The sequence below is a fragment of the Rhinolophus hipposideros genome, assembly GCF_964194185.1.
Source record: "Rhinolophus hipposideros genome assembly, chromosome: 4".
NCBI lineage: Eukaryota > Metazoa > Chordata > Mammalia > Chiroptera > Rhinolophidae > Rhinolophus > Rhinolophus hipposideros.
In genome coordinates this window covers 53,805,822-53,820,532 of record NC_138050.1, presented here as the reverse complement: position 1 = coordinate 53,820,532, position 14,711 = coordinate 53,805,822, and the positions used below count along the sequence as shown (strand labels likewise).

At 45.0% G+C, this 14,711-nt stretch overlaps 1 protein-coding gene across 2 annotated transcripts in view; it reads right to left on the bottom strand.

The window, feature by feature from the left end:
* The window catches only part of COL4A1 (collagen type IV alpha 1 chain), a 150,945-nt gene that overhangs the window by 16,722 nt on the left and 119,512 nt on the right, over positions 1–14,711 (bottom strand). For both annotated transcript variants that reach the window (XR_013993232.1, XM_081046768.1), the window contains exons 27-43: positions 13,703–13,795; positions 13,512–13,616; positions 11,363–11,460; positions 9,352–9,502; positions 9,007–9,120; positions 8,187–8,354; positions 7,981–8,070; positions 6,984–7,136; positions 6,722–6,820; positions 6,522–6,611; positions 5,273–5,412; positions 4,675–4,801; positions 4,500–4,580; positions 3,843–3,941; positions 2,664–2,714; positions 1,428–1,613; positions 647–780 (exon numbers count right to left, since the gene is read on the bottom strand). Coding sequence is in view for 1 of the 2 variants with exons in the window: in XM_081046768.1 (XP_080902894.1) it covers positions 647–780; positions 1,428–1,613; positions 2,664–2,714; positions 3,843–3,941; positions 4,500–4,580; positions 4,675–4,801; positions 5,273–5,412; positions 6,522–6,611; positions 6,722–6,820; positions 6,984–7,136; positions 7,981–8,070; positions 8,187–8,354; positions 9,007–9,120; positions 9,352–9,502; positions 11,363–11,460; positions 13,512–13,616; positions 13,703–13,795 (1,979 nt within the window). In the remaining variant the exon portion in view is untranslated. The remainder of the gene's footprint in view (positions 1–646; positions 781–1,427; positions 1,614–2,663; positions 2,715–3,842; positions 3,942–4,499; positions 4,581–4,674; positions 4,802–5,272; positions 5,413–6,521; positions 6,612–6,721; positions 6,821–6,983; positions 7,137–7,980; positions 8,071–8,186; positions 8,355–9,006; positions 9,121–9,351; positions 9,503–11,362; positions 11,461–13,511; positions 13,617–13,702; positions 13,796–14,711) is intronic.

The following is a 14,711-nucleotide window of genomic DNA, read 5'->3' as shown; positions in this document are numbered from 1 at the left end:
AAAGCTGAGGATACTCAAGTTCCTTATATAAAATGGCAGAAAAAAAAATGCATGCAGTCAGTCCTCCACATCTGCAAATTCCCAACTGCGGATCGAAAATACTGTGTTTGACCTGCAGATGGTTGAATCCATGGATGCAAAAACCTGGGAATACGAAGGGCCGACTGTATATTCACTGAAAAATATCCATGTATAAATGGACCTGCATAGTTCAAACCTATGTTGTTCAAGGGTCAAGTGTGTGTGTGTGTGTGTGTGTGTGTGTGTGTGTGTGTGTATGTGTATACATATTTATAGAGAGAGAGACAGAGAGACAGCCACTGATTGGCACTGGGAATGGGAAACATATTTCTATGTTACTGAGGTTTGCTTTTTGCATCAAGTTTGTTAGCAGATTTTTTTAAACTCACAAATTGAACTGTAATTTCAAGTTGTATAACATTTCCGTTAATGATTCTTATAAAACGAGATTGTAAAATATGTCTAACACTTGCCTAATATGATGCCAATAAAGATGGCTGATCATTGGCAAGAGAGGAAGAACTGATTCAGAGAGAATTTGGGAGTGTAACACATATGTATACACACACACACATATTATTTTGTGATCTTTTTCAAAAACAAGACCTACAGATGGACAACTTACAGGCATGCCTTGGTATCCTGGATCTCCCTTGGGCCCTGGAGCACCGGGAGTCCCCGGCCATCCCGGATTTCCTTTGTCACCTTTCAGTCCATCAAGCCCAGGGAGCCCTGGAGGCCCCATTGGTCCAGGAGGCCCTAACAAAGACATAGAGTCACATATTGAGGTTCAAGGGTGATTATATAGACAAGTGCCATTGGCCTGTGGTTGTCATCACCACCACCCACTGTCCCCAACTGTATACAACAACACTGTATCAAGCTGAGAAATCAAGGCTGGTTCTAGAAGGAAGAATCCAATCTGCTCAACAGGCAGAAAATGTTGATATAAACACCACAATCCCAGTGTCCAAATGCCCTGTGCAACTGTGTTCAAGGGCAGCTGTGCTGCAGTTCAAGGGCAGCTGTGTGCAGCTGTGCTGCATCCAACCTGGGCAGGATGGAGAGGCATGTCCGAGTGTCGTCTGGTTTAAAACCACCACCACCGGTGGCATCTATGCTCCAATCTCTTTCTATCAATATAATGTCCTCTCTCTCCTCTCCCTCATTACTAGTCATCTATTTTAAATTCTTTGACAGAAAGGACACAAGAAAAGCACTGACCCATTGAAGGCTGAAATACAAGGGCCCAATGTCTTAAACCCAGTTTTAAGCTATAATAAATGCTGCACATTTCTAAATAAAAAACTCCATTGAGAATTTGTGCATTTAAATTTCTTTTACACTTGTGTATGCTTGTGCCTCCTGTTTCGGTCCCAGCTCTGACCCTGGTTAGACACCCTCACCTGGCAGGCCAGGTTGTCCCTGTGGGCCTCGGTCTCCTTTGGGCCCCTCCACGGGGCGGCCCGGAGCTCCAGGCATCCCTGGTTGTCCTTGTGGTCCGGGAGGACCCGTGAATCCTTGCTCTCCTTTGGGTCCAGGAATTCCTGGGCTCCCAGCTAATCCTGGGAAACCCACATCACCTTTTGAACCTAAACAATAAAAACAGTTTGAGATCATGAGAAAGGCAGGGAAGAAGAGAAACCGCAGTGCACTGAACAGGAAGGAGGAGCATCTGGAAGGCACTGGGAGGAGAACTGGAGCTGGGTGTCCTTTTCTCTCCTCTTTATTAAATAACATACTAGACTCCTACCAAGGTTGACCTGAAGAAGAGTAAGCTTAGGATATAAGAGTCCAGCTATCATTCTTTATACTTTTTAAAGGAAGTGTTTATGGCAAAGGCATTTGAATATATATTTAGATAAGTCTGCAAGCAATAGCATTGCTTTAAGGGCTCGTTCAACCAACAGGTGAATGAATAAACAAACTTATATCCACACCATCGAACACCACTCAAAAAGGAAATAAACTATTGACACAAGAAACAACACAGATGAATCTCAAACTACTGATGTGGGAAAGAAGTCAGACTGAAAGAGTAAAATACGGTAGGATTCCATTTATGTAAAATTCTAGAAAATGCAAGTTAATCTGTAAAGCCAAAAGGCAGACCAATGCTTGGTTGGGGATGGAGACTGGAGGCAGGAGGAAGCAGCAGGGGGGATGACAAAGCAGCACAGGAAGCATCCCGGAGGTCGCTATATTCACTATGTATTTCAATGGTAACAAAATTATTCTAAAGTTTTTTTAAAGTAAGAGCTCTTAGGAGAAAAAACCTGCATGTTTAGTTCTAAACATATTACCCAGAACTTGCCAATAAAATACAATTCTAGGATTATGTCATGGTGCTTAAGAAAAAATAAGAAGGGAAAGAAATAGGGTCATCACCTAAAATGAGCACAGCGCCCCTGGTGGAGATGATCACAGGCTCCCCCTGCTGTGTCACTAGGCAATGAATCTAAAACACAGCTCATTGGATGGTGGCTTGTCTCAGGCCAGTAGCATATGCGAATCAGATTGTCTCAGACCAAGTAGCTATCATCCATGTCCAGTTGCTTCCTTGCAACTGTTCGCCCTGTTCTGCTCCCACCATGTGCATCAGTGGTTAGTTGAAAAGGAAGTACATGATTGGTAAAGGTTACCTTTCTCTCCTTTGGACCCTGGAAACCCTGGGAATCCTCTTCCAGGTAGACCTACAAGATAAGGGTGAGAAGCAGTGCTTATCTTTCCTAAAACAGTTGGTCTACAGGTACAAAGCAGTATCATCTCTTTGAATCAATACCCTATACCATTCGCAGAACACACAGAAATTAGTTCACTGCACCTTGGTAATGAAATTATATTCCTACAGTAGTCCTAAAATACCCTTGACTGGATATATATAATTTAGTATTTTGTCCTAAGTATCTTTCTGCTCAGAACCATTATGGCATTTCACAGAAATAATCTGTACAAATGAGTAGGAAATAAGTACTCATTTCCTACTACTTAGTGTCTGGAGATTCACAAATTGGCTTTTCTCAGATGACGATCCAACGAACAGCTATTCTCAGGGAGGTTGGGAGACCCAGAGACGTTTGGGGCAGCAGACACTGGGGAGCTCATAGATATGAGTAAAGGGCTTGAGGGAAGATTAAATGGGGGCAAGGAGGTGTGGAGACATTTTCTTATTCTTTTTATAGAAAAATGAATGTACATAATATAAACATAAGGTATACAGAATAAAAAAATGAATTTAAAAGAGGCCGACACTAAAAGCAATAAATCCCCCTGGATGCTCCTCCCCAGTGATATTTTTCTCCTTCCGTCCCCCAATCCAGTGTAACCTCTTTCAAATTGTGTGTGTGTGTGTGTGTGTGTGTGTGTGTGTCACTGTCTTGCTACATGTAAGTATTACCACATATGTGACTGTCATCATCAAACTTGCAGCTGGAGCTTTTGCCCAAGTCGCATCCCCCATAAGTGACACAAGCAGATTCAGGAGACAGTAAATATTTCCAGGACCATTTCTCTAAAGAGGGAAGTGCCAGGCAAAGAAGGCAGTGCTCTGGGCTTTTTGTATGTGTCTCTTTCACTCACCACTGAGAGTTCAGGCCATTTCAAGGGCACCCATAAATATTTGTGGAATAAATGAAGAGCCCCTTCCCCCTTTTCTCATCCAAGCCTGCTTTACTTGTTTACATTGGTATTTAAATAGCTAAGAATGTATGGCACAGGTGCCACTTTGTACCCAGCTCCAGTCACTTAGCGTGGTCTGTAAGTCTCTGGGAGATGCTTACTTCAAAGAGTCTCATTCTGAAAGGGAAAGGGAGCAGACATACCTGGTTCACCCTTCTCTCCTGCCGACCCTGGAATTCCATCATTGCCGGGCTCCCCTTTCTGGCCAGCTGGGCCTGTAGGGCCAGGATTCCCAGGAAGACCTCAAAGAGAAAGGTCATGTCAGTCAGGCATTGAACCTCTTGCAACACCCTAGTCTGCATGAAAAATGCTCCATTCTCAACATTCTTCCAGGGAGCTGCTACTTGCAAGCATGCTTGGCTTCCCCCAGGTTATTCTTGACATCCCTTCAAAAGGGACTATCTACACTGTTAGCAACACCACCGCTCCCCAATCCCCAAAAGCTGATGAGAGTGGAGAGAAAGTACATTAAACTATCATGAGAAATACGTAACACTCTCTAGAACTATTTAGAACTAGCTATGAAACCAGTCTGGATATTTTGGTTCTAGTTCCTAACTGGTAGCCAAACCTTGGGAAGGCACAATAGGACCCCCTAGGCTCAGTGTGGTCATCTTAAAAGTGAAGAGGTGGGCCCAGCTGGCCTCTGGTCATCCACAGGTCACCGAGTGACATCCTGGGCCCACAACTTGCCATCTGTGAGGGAAAATCCCTGGAAGGTTTGATGTCCCTTCTCTTTGGCCACCCACTTGGCTTCTTCTCTACAAGCCCCTGTCTGTGTTCTAAGCAGTGGTCTCTACCTGCTTCTCCTTTGGTGCCAGGAATGCCATCCAATCCCGGGAGGCCTTTGTCACCTTTTTCTCCAGGCAACCCAGGGCTTCCTAAAGAAAAAACAAAATACCAGAATGCCCATGATTTTGTTTTTCTTTGTCGTCTTTCAGCTTCAAACGCAGGGGGAGGCTCCAGCTCACCTACCTGGATAGCCAACACTTCCTGGTGATCCTTTGGGGCCAGGAGACCCGGGCATGCCTGGGAGTCCAGTGCTTCCTTTTTCTCCCTTCTCTCCAGGACTTCCTGGAAAACCTGCTATTCCTTGATCTCCCTGTGAGAAAAAATCAGGTCCATTAATGTTATCTCTGTCCCTGGACATGTGTCTCTAGGCTCTTTCTGGATAATTGTACACATTCTGGTGCAATGAATATTCAGTGCAGAGTTCATTTCCAGCTTTCTAACCAAAGAATCAAAGTCCACATCTGAAAACAGGAAAAACTAGAAACCCAATGCAAAAAAAGCCAATTGTCTTTCTAATTCCCATGTTCATCTTCACCCTCTCCTTCTCTCTTTTTTCTCCAGTGATAGCTCACTGTCCTAGCCTATCAACAAGTTTCCAGATTCTTCCTTGGAAGGGGGTAAAGAGTAGAAGGTGGGGAGGAGAGGCAACTTAAAATAAATTGAGGGAAATTGTTCTATGTTATGATTCATTTAATGTGCCGAGATACTTCTTAAAATTTTCTCACGAAGGATTTATGTTTAGATGGATGGGAAGGGAGGTTTCCATGCAGGATGCTGTTACCTTGTCCCCAGGCCGTCCCGGAATTCCAATGCCAGGTAGGCCTGCCTGTCCTTTATCCCCTTTTGCTCCTTTGTCTCCAGGTAAGCCAGGAACCCCCTGTGGGCCGGGGATTCCAGGCACACCTTTTTCTCCAGGTGTTCCTATAAACACAAATATTTGAAACTGAAATGTGTGATGAGCAGGGACTAACATTAATAATAAAAAAGCACCATGACAACCAGCTAAGAATGAGGTACAAGAACAAGTAACCCATCATTTATCATTCTGTAACTCATCCAGGCAATGCCAATCTCCCAGATCACATTAGAGTCATACCAGAAAATGTTTCTCCTGTTTTTTAAACACAGTCATTTCATAAAGAGAGAAGAAATACCTTCACTGCTTAGCATACTTACTTTTGCAACAGTGTAAAAAGGTGAACACACAATGGGATTTATAGATGAAGTAATACAGAATTGTACACTTGAAATCTATGTAAATTTACTAACAACTGTCACCCCAATAAATTTAATATAAAAAAAAGAAAATGGAAAAAAAAAGTGACTTTTACGTTCTTTATTCTACAATCAACTCTCATTACCCCAATGTATCAGAGGGGTCATGAGACAGGCCATGGAGAGTAAATGTACACTTTGTTTCATAATGTATGTGGATAGCCGAGTCTATTTATAAATAAGTGTGAATGGCAGCCGGGATGCTTCCTGTCTTGCCTTCCCTGCCCCAGGTGAGTTTTGAGAAGCACTAACACCCAGGCCAATCCACAGGCCTGAGCTCTCTGCCTACTCTCACATGCCTTCTCCCCAGTTGCTGTCACTGGAGTGAATACTGATGGCAAAGCATTAAGGCCAGTTCAGGACTGGGGCAGAGGAGCCCAGAGGATTCTTCTGGGCTAATATCAAAAGGCTTTAGAGGCAGGAGCTTCTTGGGCTGATAAAACAAAATGAAAACTAAACATCTCCTGGTGAGATAATAGCCAACTGGATAATAGCAAATGGATGGTGTGCAGCCAATGTTTTATGTTATTAAATTGCGATTTTTCTTTTTAGCGATGGTCATCGTGTCAGCGAAATGCCATCCATTCCCGGGCAGGAGACCATACAGAATTGAAGATGTGGGAGTTTGTGGAAAAGACACATACATCTGCCTGGATCACGCCCTCCATGCAGTGGATTTCATTCTGCAGACCTGTCCCACGAGTACCACACATGCATGTGCTAGAAAGAAGATGCTTTTTCTAAATCCAAAGTACCTGGCAGGCCCATTCCACCAACTGATCCTTTAGGGCCGGGAAGTCCTGGAGCACCTGGGGTTCCGGTTATGCCTGGATCACCTTTAGGTCCTAAGATAATAAAGAGAAGAACCAAACAGGTTAATCATGCCTATGAAAAGAGTCAGGTAACATTTCCTCAGCATGAGCTCCTGCTGTGTTGGTGAACTTGAACTCCATACCTGGCTGCCCAGGATGCCCTGCTTGGCCGTCCTTTCCGGGTACTCCTGGGGTACCAGGGTCTCCTCGGGATCCTTTATCACCAGTTGGTCCAATTTGTCCTATATAACACAGAATAAAAACAATAATGATGACCCACGTCTGCTTAAAATAAGGCAAACTGTTGCAGAAACACAGGTTAATGTCATATTATGTGTGGAGAACTAAATACAACTGGTTAGGTACATCATTCTATCTCCATGTTGAGACCTTCCCCTGGGTTACCTTTCTCTCCTGGGTCTCCCTTCTGGCCCTTCATACTGCCCATGTCCACTTTATCCATGGACCCAGGCTGGCCAGGGAGACCGACATCTCCTTTATCACCCTTGAAACCAGGGTCTCCCCTGGGTCCCGAGGAGCCTGGAAAGCCGTGGTCCCCTGCAGAGGAAAGAGAAAGCACGCAGTGAGACGTGGCCAAGTGTCTCAGAGGCTGTGACAAAGTGTGGCCTTCTTTCTGGCTAGTAGAAACAACTGCTAAAGAAAGTATAAAGAACTAAGAGCCTGTCCAAAAATGGCTTTAAATGGGGGAGCATCTTGTAAATGAACAAGAAAGCCATTTTGTAGACTTCATTATTCTCTAACAATTCTAATATATGTGACTTCACTTATTAGTTTAAATAATTTACATTTTTCTCTCCTTCCGAAATACCTTTATCATTCCTGTTCATCGTGTCCCTCTATTCTATACAAAATAACAGAATGGGAATTTTCCAGTTCTACTAAACAAATGACCATTTTTAGGTCTCACATTCAAAGTTAATATCTTAAAAAAATTATTTTGGACCATTTTCAAATGACAAGATAAGAAATAAAAATTAAGACTTATACATTTGCCCAGTTTGCTAATTTGATTCTAAGGACTCAGTTCTTATGGCCTGGAATAACTGAAGAGTCATCATTTCTCAAAACAACAACAACAACAAACAAAAAAAAACAACCAAAAAAAAAAAAAACCAAAAAACAGAATCTCTAGAACCTCAACTGTGCCAGTAAGGAAAACCTGAAACCTATCTTCTCTCTGATTTGTTGGCAGAGCACAGCCTTTAATTGCACACACACTGTGTACCAGAAATTCCTACTAGAAGAGGAGGTCTTCTAGATCCTTGCTTAATCTTCTTCTTTCCTCTGCCTCTTGAAATGAAATGTGATCTATAACCATTCGAGAATCTCCCAAGAAGCCTTAAGACATAGACATAAGACAGGCTTTTCTGGAGTTCCTTACCTTTTTCACCAGGCAATCCTGGCAAGCCCGCTGGTCCTGGAGAGCCAGGCTGCCCCGGGGTCCCCATGACGCCCATCTCTCCCTTGGGACCTGTGGCCAGATGGAAGGACTGTAAACACTGATGACAGATGCTAAGGGTCATAAACAAGACAAGGTAAGATGTCTCCTCAACATGGATTTGGGGCAGGAGTTCACAAATCATTTACCTGGAAATCCAGGAAGTCCGGGAGTCCCCTGCTGTCCAGGAAGACCAGGAAGCCCCGACTGCCCCGTGAGGCCAGGGAGCCCTTGAGTCCCTTTATCTCCTTTTGGGCCTGGCATGTCCAGGCCTGGGAATCCAGGAAAGCCTTTCTCTCCTTTCACTCCAGGAGGACCTGAAGGCAGGTAAAGAGCAAACAACCATTAGCAGGATTTGCAGAGAGCTCTACAGCGCACGTTACTGGGGTTAATTGCTACTTTCTGCACAAAATATGTGAATGCGCCCACCTTGGGGGTTGGAATGGCTTCCACCTTCTCAGATAGTGGTGTTTGGGGCCATCCAGGAAGTTAATGGGTAAACAATGTCCCAAGACAAAAGCCCTCCTTTCTGCCATCAGGAGTCAGTAATTACCACTCGCAGGGCCACCAGCCTCTCTGCAGTATTCAGACATAAGACTAGCTTCCCTTCAGCCACTCTTCATTGATTGTATTGCCCTATTCCACCATCACTGTCTTAGTTCTAGAATTATTATTAAAGGCAAAGAAAGCTTCTAGACATGTACTCAGTTTAAATTATTCACAACTTATTAACCCTCCTATGGGAAGATAAGATAGAGACACCAATCATTTTGAATTTGAAAAAAGTTCTTGACTGTACAACAAAGGGGAGTTCTCTTCAGCATGTAAACCAAGCTCAGCGGTAGGAAAAAAACACCTGACACTACATTTAAGCAAACAAACAAACTTATTTCCACAAAACAGAGAGCTAAAAACCCCTTCATGGAGACTTCAGCATCAGCTCCTATCCCATTATGAATGTCACGTCACCTGATGACCCCGGTGGCCCCGGTCTTCCAGGGGGGCCCATCGCTCCAGGGGGCCCTATTCCAGGAACTCCCGGAGCTCCTTTGGGACCTTGTAATCCAGGAGGTCCTGGGTCACCTGGATGGGAAAGAAATTGTGAATAAACTGCATGGGGACCACAGCATGTTTCACAGCATGCTGCTCACTTACACAATAAACCACCACAACAGAAAACCATAAGCTCTAGTCTTCTAGGATTTTCATCATTCGTTCACCATATACTTACTGAAAACCTAAGAGATGTTCTGGGGACACAAAATAAACAGACCCAGTCTTTGTCAGAGTCTAGATTTATCTGTAAGAAGTTACCTCTGATTCCCTGAAGGCCGGGGGGCCCAACAGCTCCATGCTCTCCGGGAATGCCTGGTCCCCCGATGTTTCCCTTCTCCCCGGGTGTACCGGGAATGCCGGGAAGACCTGGTAATCCTTTGAGTCCTGGCAGACCAACTCCGGGCTCTCCCTGGAAACCCCCAAAGCACCGAGAAGCAAGTTAACCAGCAAAGCCCATGATTATATCAAGCCAAGAGCACAAGTGCAGACTGTTAACATTTCATAAGAATAACATCTGTCCAATCTTCTTCAGTTTGCAAAGCTTCCGCACATCTACTATTTCCTTTCAATCTCCCTACAAGCCAAAAAAAGTAGATACTTTTTTTATTCTTTTCATTTTACAAAGGAGGAAAATCAAGGTTCCCCACAGTTGAATGACTTGTCCAATGTCACAGAGGCAGGCTTTACACCGGGTCTCCTGGCCCCTCACCTCTGCTGCCTTCTGCCTGTGAAGAGCTGACTGTAAATAACAGATAAAACACCAAATCTGATTTGTGACCAGGTAAATGATATCTTCTGAAGAGGTGGGAAAATTTCCCAAACTGGAACAGGACATCGGTTATGTATTTTTTTGTTTAAAGGAAGGCTTTAACATAAAATTGAACACTTAACACAGCTATTTCATGATTCAAAGGGCTTTGACAAATACAGATAATTAAAAACAAAGGGAGCATTTTGAGTGTCCAGGGGTGCTTTCAAAACAGCCCCAAGTTAGGTGCTGACATAGGCCCTTTGAAGCAGGAGGCAGACATTACATCACAGTGACCCTCTGGAGTCCACTGCGGATGACAATGCCCAGATGAGGATTATTTGGAAAGGAGCAGGCATTGGTGACTTCTCTATACATCCCAGCAGGAAATTTACAAAATAGAAGGAACTCAATCTAAGGAATTTTTGAAAAAGCATAAATTTTAAATCATAAACCAAATCCTTAATTTCAATTCCATTCAGGTTTTCTACCTCATGAGCCTTGCGTGGTTAAGGTGATCCACATGTCACTACTGCTAATTGATTTTTCAAATCAAGTGCAGGTTAGAAGGGGAAGCTAGTGGAATGTTATAGAAAGACAGTTTCCAGAGGATTCTCTTCCATCTCAGCCACACGGAGCAGGGACACCATGAGGTTAGGTGCTTCTCAGGAAGGAGCTTCCCCGGGCGCACTGAGGCACAGCTGCCTCCAGGCGTACTGCCCGATCCCCACAGCTTTACCTGCCCTACCCAGTAGAAAGGGAACAGGCCAGGGTACTTCTGCAGTTGGCAACGGATTGCCCTTAGGACTTTCTCCCATTTAGGACTGATGCCTTCCGGCAATTTCACTTCCCCTTCCTTACAATCAAAACAGGAGAGGATCTAACCAACAGTTACCTACGCTTGCAGAGCAGAATTTCAAGTATCAGCAAGTGGGCAGAGAGATATTTGAGGGCAAAGAGAGTCCTGAAATCACGCTAGCCCAGGGGTCCCCACCAGGGCCAGTTTGACCCCCAGATGGCATTCGGTAATGTCCAGAGATATTTTTGGTTGTCACAGTTGGGGGTGGGGGTGGGGTGCTCCTTTGGCATCTGTGGGCAGAGGAGGCTGCTAAAGATTCCACAATGTTTGGGGTAGCCCCTACCACAAAGAATCACTGGGCCAGCAAGTCAATAATGTGGAGGCGAGAAACCCTGAGCTAGACCCTCCCTGGGGATCTAGTATGTCTTGTAGAATGGTAGCTTTCAAACACTTTTCTTCTGCCGCTCACAGTAAAACAAACTTTATACACTGCCATTCAGTGTGCACAAGCAAGAACATGCTCATAAAGCTGAAACAAATGATTCTCCCCAAAACATTTATGACCATGTGCTATGTACTTTGGTATTTTCTATTCTATGCTATTTCATTAAAAAACAAAACATGCTGATCCCACATATCCTGTGAGATTAACCCACATTTTATGTGTCCAATTAATCACAAGCATGGAGGAAACAGCAATCTAGGGAACACTCAGTACCCACCTTTTGGCCGGGCACACCTGGGTTGCCAGGTAAACCAGTAAGTCCTGGGCGACCTGGATTCCCAGGATGTCCCACATCTCCAGGTAAGCCATCAACACCTGTTTTGAAGAAACAAAACAATACAAAAATCATTAAAGTAATATTGCCATTCTCCACTTTCTTTTTTTACACGTGCCCAAATGTCCCTGAACTGATTTGAGACGGCCAATAATAGCAGGAAGGCCCTATCGAGGTGGTTCTAAGAAGAAGATGAGACCTCCTGGTGATGGGGGTGCCACCAACCCCACCTGGGGCAGCTCGGACACCCTGGATCACTCGCAGGGCCTGTGGCCCCCTCTTCTTTCTCTCTCACACATATCCTTCTCCTTCCTTTTCTTCTATTCACTTCGAAATTTTCTTCCCTGTCCTACTCCCCCTAAAACAAATAAACACCTTGACATTTGCAGACTAAGAATGGCAGTTTAGAGTCTTATTACTCCACATGTGGCCATGGGTCAGGAACATGGCTGTTGCCTCTTTAGAAATCCAGCCTGGATCTACTGAAGCAGAACCACCGTGTAACAAGACCTCTCATGATTCGTGGATGTGTTCAAGTTCGAGAAGCACCACTTCAGTCCACTGGTTCTCAAATGAGGCCTCACCACACTGGCGGTACATGGGAATATTTGGAGACTGAGTCCCAAGCCAGCAGTTTTGATGGGCTTTCTGACAGCAGCCCACTTGGTTCTAACGTACCGCAAAGTCTTAAGAGTCTTCCTGTGGGATGCGGAGGTCCGTGACATGCAGTCATTTGTAAGTTTGCAGAAGTACAAACCTGAATTGCATGTGCTGTGGGCAGTTGTGCCCAGGGTACCTGACAGAGAGCAGCCCTCACTGCCCACCAGCATTGCATCTCCACGCAGCTTTGGGCAAAGGGCCTCTAAGTAAGCAGACCTTTATCAGCTAAATTCTACCTGTCATGAGCGCAATGGTATGGCTCTCATATGGAATACAGTGGGGTTCATGAACTTGCAGAAGGCCTAAGCACTGTCCCCCATGAACTTGGAAGGTCACCAAGGGCCTTCTGCTCTTAAGCCTGACAGAAGTAGCCACGTGCATGGGTGGATATTATGTGGTTTCTGGAGGAAACAGGCTGCTGTTTCCTGCCCTCTAAGCGTGAAGGCCTGTAACTGTGAGTGGATGTGATGCAGTGCCTCACACAAGAAGCCGAGAGCCTGGAGGAGCCTTTTAGCTAGGTTTTGGCCAAATGGCCAGGAAAACGGGGTTCAGGACGCCGGCCCAAACGGAAAAGACACGCCCCCTTGTGGCTCACAGCGCCTTCTCAGTCCTGGATCACTGTACGAACGCTAAGTCCCTACACCAAGATCTACATGCAGAACTGGTACAATAAAAAACCAGTTCTTATTTACAACTTATTTACAGTTCTTATTTACAGTTCTTATTGTTCGTACTTACAGAACAATTTTCTGTATGGTTCGTATTTAAGTTCGTATTTACAGAACTTATTTACAGTTCTTATTGTACAAGAAAGCAATTCTTAGATAGAATAAGAATAAGAAAGAAAATTTCCATATAATTTTCAGAGAAAAAGCACTGGTTCTCCAACGTCAGTGCTCTGTGGGGATGCTGGCCCCACAGTGTAGGAGCCTGCTGCCCAGGAGCGAAGCTCCCTCCTCACATGCCCCACCCCTTCCCCTTGGCCTTCCCTCTGACTTGCACACCCAGCTGGTATAGGTCCCAGCAGGCTGTCCGTGTCCTTCACGGATGAGAGAGGACTTCCTCGAAGGTGGAGTTAGACAAATCGGCACCTGCCAGCTTCCTGGGTGCTTCCAGTCCCCAATGTTCCGACTCCTTCCCAACCAAATCGCTCCACTGGCAGGCACCATTTCACCTATGGCCTTGGTGACTGAACTCACCATCCTCCATACTGTGCAGCTCATGGGCCAGCCTCCCCTGAACTGCACACTCACTAACTTACATAGTGTGTTCACGTCTATTGCCTCTTTTTCCCATACAATTCAAGTAAAGATGGAGAGACCACAGCCCTTGGTGCTGACCAGCCAGGGGATGAATGCCACCATTGGGGCCCACATGGGCCATGGTCAGAGCAATGGTCCCACTCACGGTTGGGCTTATGCTACAGATTTACCTTTGGGGCCTGGAGGCCCTGGAAATCCAATGCCAGGCTGGCCGACAGCACCCTTCTCTCCTGGGAGGCCTGGCCTTCCCGGGGTTCCAGGAAAACCTCGGTCACCTGTTGTAAACAAGACCAGTGGTCAGTGAAAAAAACGAAAAACTGTTACAATTGTATCTCCAGGTGAAGTAGAACTCTAAAAGTACCTTGGGGCCCTTCAAAACCTGGGGACCCCGGAAGTCCTTGTGTTCCAGGGGGACCAGGTAAAGGCACAACTCTTCCTGCTTCACCTCTGAGACCTGGAAAAAGAAGAGTAAGGACAGAGTGTGACCGTGGCAGCACGTCCTCTGAGAGCCCTTTGTGTACCTCAGCAGAAGCCTCTACCTGCATACCTCCATTGTTTCCCTCTACTCTTCTAGTCTTTCACAGAATGCTCCCCTTCACCCTCAAATTTATGTCCAAAGCGACCTATATTTGTTTGACACAAGAATTCCTTAAAAGTCCAAAATAAGAGTCACAAAATTGAAAATTCACAATAACAAAAGGTGAGATGGCCATGGGTAATTTCTTAATTAGTCTGTTTCAAAAAGTCAAAACACTTTTATTGTTCTCTCTCAATTTCTCCGCACTAATGCTAAACAGACCTAAATTACGTTCCTCTGGTGGCAAATTATCTTCACAACATGCTAACTGCATAATTATGCATTATTCGTAACAGTGCAGCTGGATGGTATACTGTCTCAGAGCAGCATAAGCTAGGAGGTGCCAGCCCAGCCCCCTGGGTGTTCGTGCCTAGAAGATCCACTGGGCGTCAGGATTTAGCTGTTAAGAAAGGACCAAAGGAATCACCTCTAAGAATGTGTGTGTGTATTGACTCTTCACATACCTCATAAGGATTCAAGATATATAGGGCCTCCCAGTAACAGCCAAGACATTCTTTAGCTGGATTGTGGGAAATGCCTACCAACTGATCCAATACTTCTTTGCTATCAGTTCTACCCCTGAGAATGAGACTTTTATTATCACCAGAGTAAACAGAGTTCTGGCAGATCACAGAATACCGGGTTTCTAATCCAAAAGCTCACTGAGTCTGGGTGGCTAAGGAACTCTACAGAACGTGGACAACTGATCAACAGGACTGTCAACAACACGTCCTGCAGGATCCTGCTTCCCCATCCTGCAAGGATATGTCTCTATGAGCCCAGGCTAGTTTTT